At 48.9% G+C, this 1,567-nt stretch overlaps 1 protein-coding gene across 1 annotated transcript in view; it reads left to right on the top strand.

Annotated features, from left to right (window-relative positions):
- Positions 1 to 1,203: 1,203 nt before the first annotated feature.
- The window catches only part of LOC129715681 (threonine--tRNA ligase 2, cytoplasmic-like), a gene marked incomplete at its 5' end in the record, with an annotated part of 33,322 nt that continues 32,958 nt past the window's right edge, over positions 1,204 to 1,567 (top strand). The window contains one exon of the mRNA XM_055665539.1: positions 1,204 to 1,394. Coding sequence (XP_055521514.1) covers positions 1,204 to 1,394 — 191 coding nt within the window. The remainder of the gene's footprint in view (positions 1,395 to 1,567) is intronic.

The following is a 1,567-nucleotide window of genomic DNA, read 5'->3' as shown; positions in this document are numbered from 1 at the left end:
CTACCTTCTGTGGCAGAGAATTCCACAGATTCACCACTCTCTGTGTGTGAAAAAAAAATGTTTTTCTCATCTCGGTCCTAAAAGATTTCCCCCTTATCCTTAAACTGTGTGTGTGACCCCTTGTTCTGGACTTCCCCAACATCGGGAACAATCTTCCTGCATCTAGCCTGTCCAACCCCTTAAGAACTTTGTACGTTTCTATAAGATCCCCCCTCAATCTCTTCTAACAAGCGAGTCTATCCAGTCTTTCTTCATATGAAAGTCCTGACATCCCAGGAATCAGTCTGGTGAACCTTCTCTGCACTCCCTCTATGGCAAAAATGTCTTTCCTCAGATTAGGAGACCAAAACTGTACGCAATACTCCGAGTGTGGTCTCACCAAGACCCTGTACAACTGCAGTAGAACCTCCCTGCTCCTATACTCAACTCCTTTTGCTATGAATGCTAACATACCATTGGCTTTCTTCACTGCCTGCTGCACCTGCATGCCTACTTTCAATGACTGGTGTACCATGACACCCAGGTCTCGTTGCATCTCCCCTTTTCCTAATCGGCCACCATTCAGATAATAGTTGACTTACACAGAGTGGTGAATCTGTGGAATTCTCTGCCACAGAAGGTAGTTGAGACCACAGTTCATTGGCTATATTTAAGAGGGAGTTAGATGTGGCTAAAGGGATCAGGGGGTATGGAGAGAAGGCAGGTACAGGATACTGAGTTGGATGATCAGCCATGATCATAATGAAGGGCCGAATGGCCTACTCCTATTTTCTATGTTTCTATGTCAATTGGCTCGGGTAAAGATGGCACAAACATATTGATCATATTGAATGGCGGTGCAGGCTCGAAGGGCCGAATGGCCTCTACTCCTGCACCTATTGCCACTAAAGTGGATAACCTCACATTTATCCACATTATACTGCATCTGCCATGCATTTGCCCACTGACCCAGCCTATCCAAGTCACCTTGCAGTCTCCTAGCATCCTCCTCACAGCTAACACTGCCCCCCAGCTTAGTGTCATCCGCAAACTTGGAGATATTGCCTTCAATTCCCTCGTCCAGATCATTAATATATATTGCTATGAAGGGGATGGTCTGTGGTTTGGCCTCCACTGCCCTCTGTGGCAGGGAATTCCACAAATATCTTTTTTTGACAAAGGTGTCCTGAGATGAGGTTGGTTCTCTGTTCTCTCTCCACCCAGGTGAGGTGTCGGCCCGGCTACATCGAGGAGAGGCTTCACCGTTTCGAGGAGCTGAGGCAAACGCAGGAAGCTATCGTTCGGGAGAGAGCGGGCAGCGCCAACAGGCCCATCGCAGTGGCCATCGCGGGCAGGAAGAGCGTGGCGGGACGGGCGTGGAGGACCAGCCCGTACCAAATCTCCAGGGAACTCGGGTGAGAAAGTCAAGTCAAGATGCAACGAGACCTGGGTGTCATGGTACACCAGTCATTGAAAGTAGGCAGGTTACACAAAAATATGGAGCGAAGGAAATAGGCAACGTTTCGGGCCAAAACCGTTTCGGCCCGAAACGTTGCCTAGCTTCTTCGCTCCATAGATGCTGCTGCAC

Source organism: Leucoraja erinacea, unplaced genomic scaffold, assembly GCF_028641065.1.
Source record: "Leucoraja erinacea ecotype New England unplaced genomic scaffold, Leri_hhj_1 Leri_1318S, whole genome shotgun sequence".
In the NCBI taxonomy this organism is placed as follows: domain Eukaryota; kingdom Metazoa; phylum Chordata; class Chondrichthyes; order Rajiformes; family Rajidae; genus Leucoraja; species Leucoraja erinaceus.
Note: the sequence above shows the minus strand (reverse complement) of the source record. Positions and strands in the feature narration are given on the sequence as shown.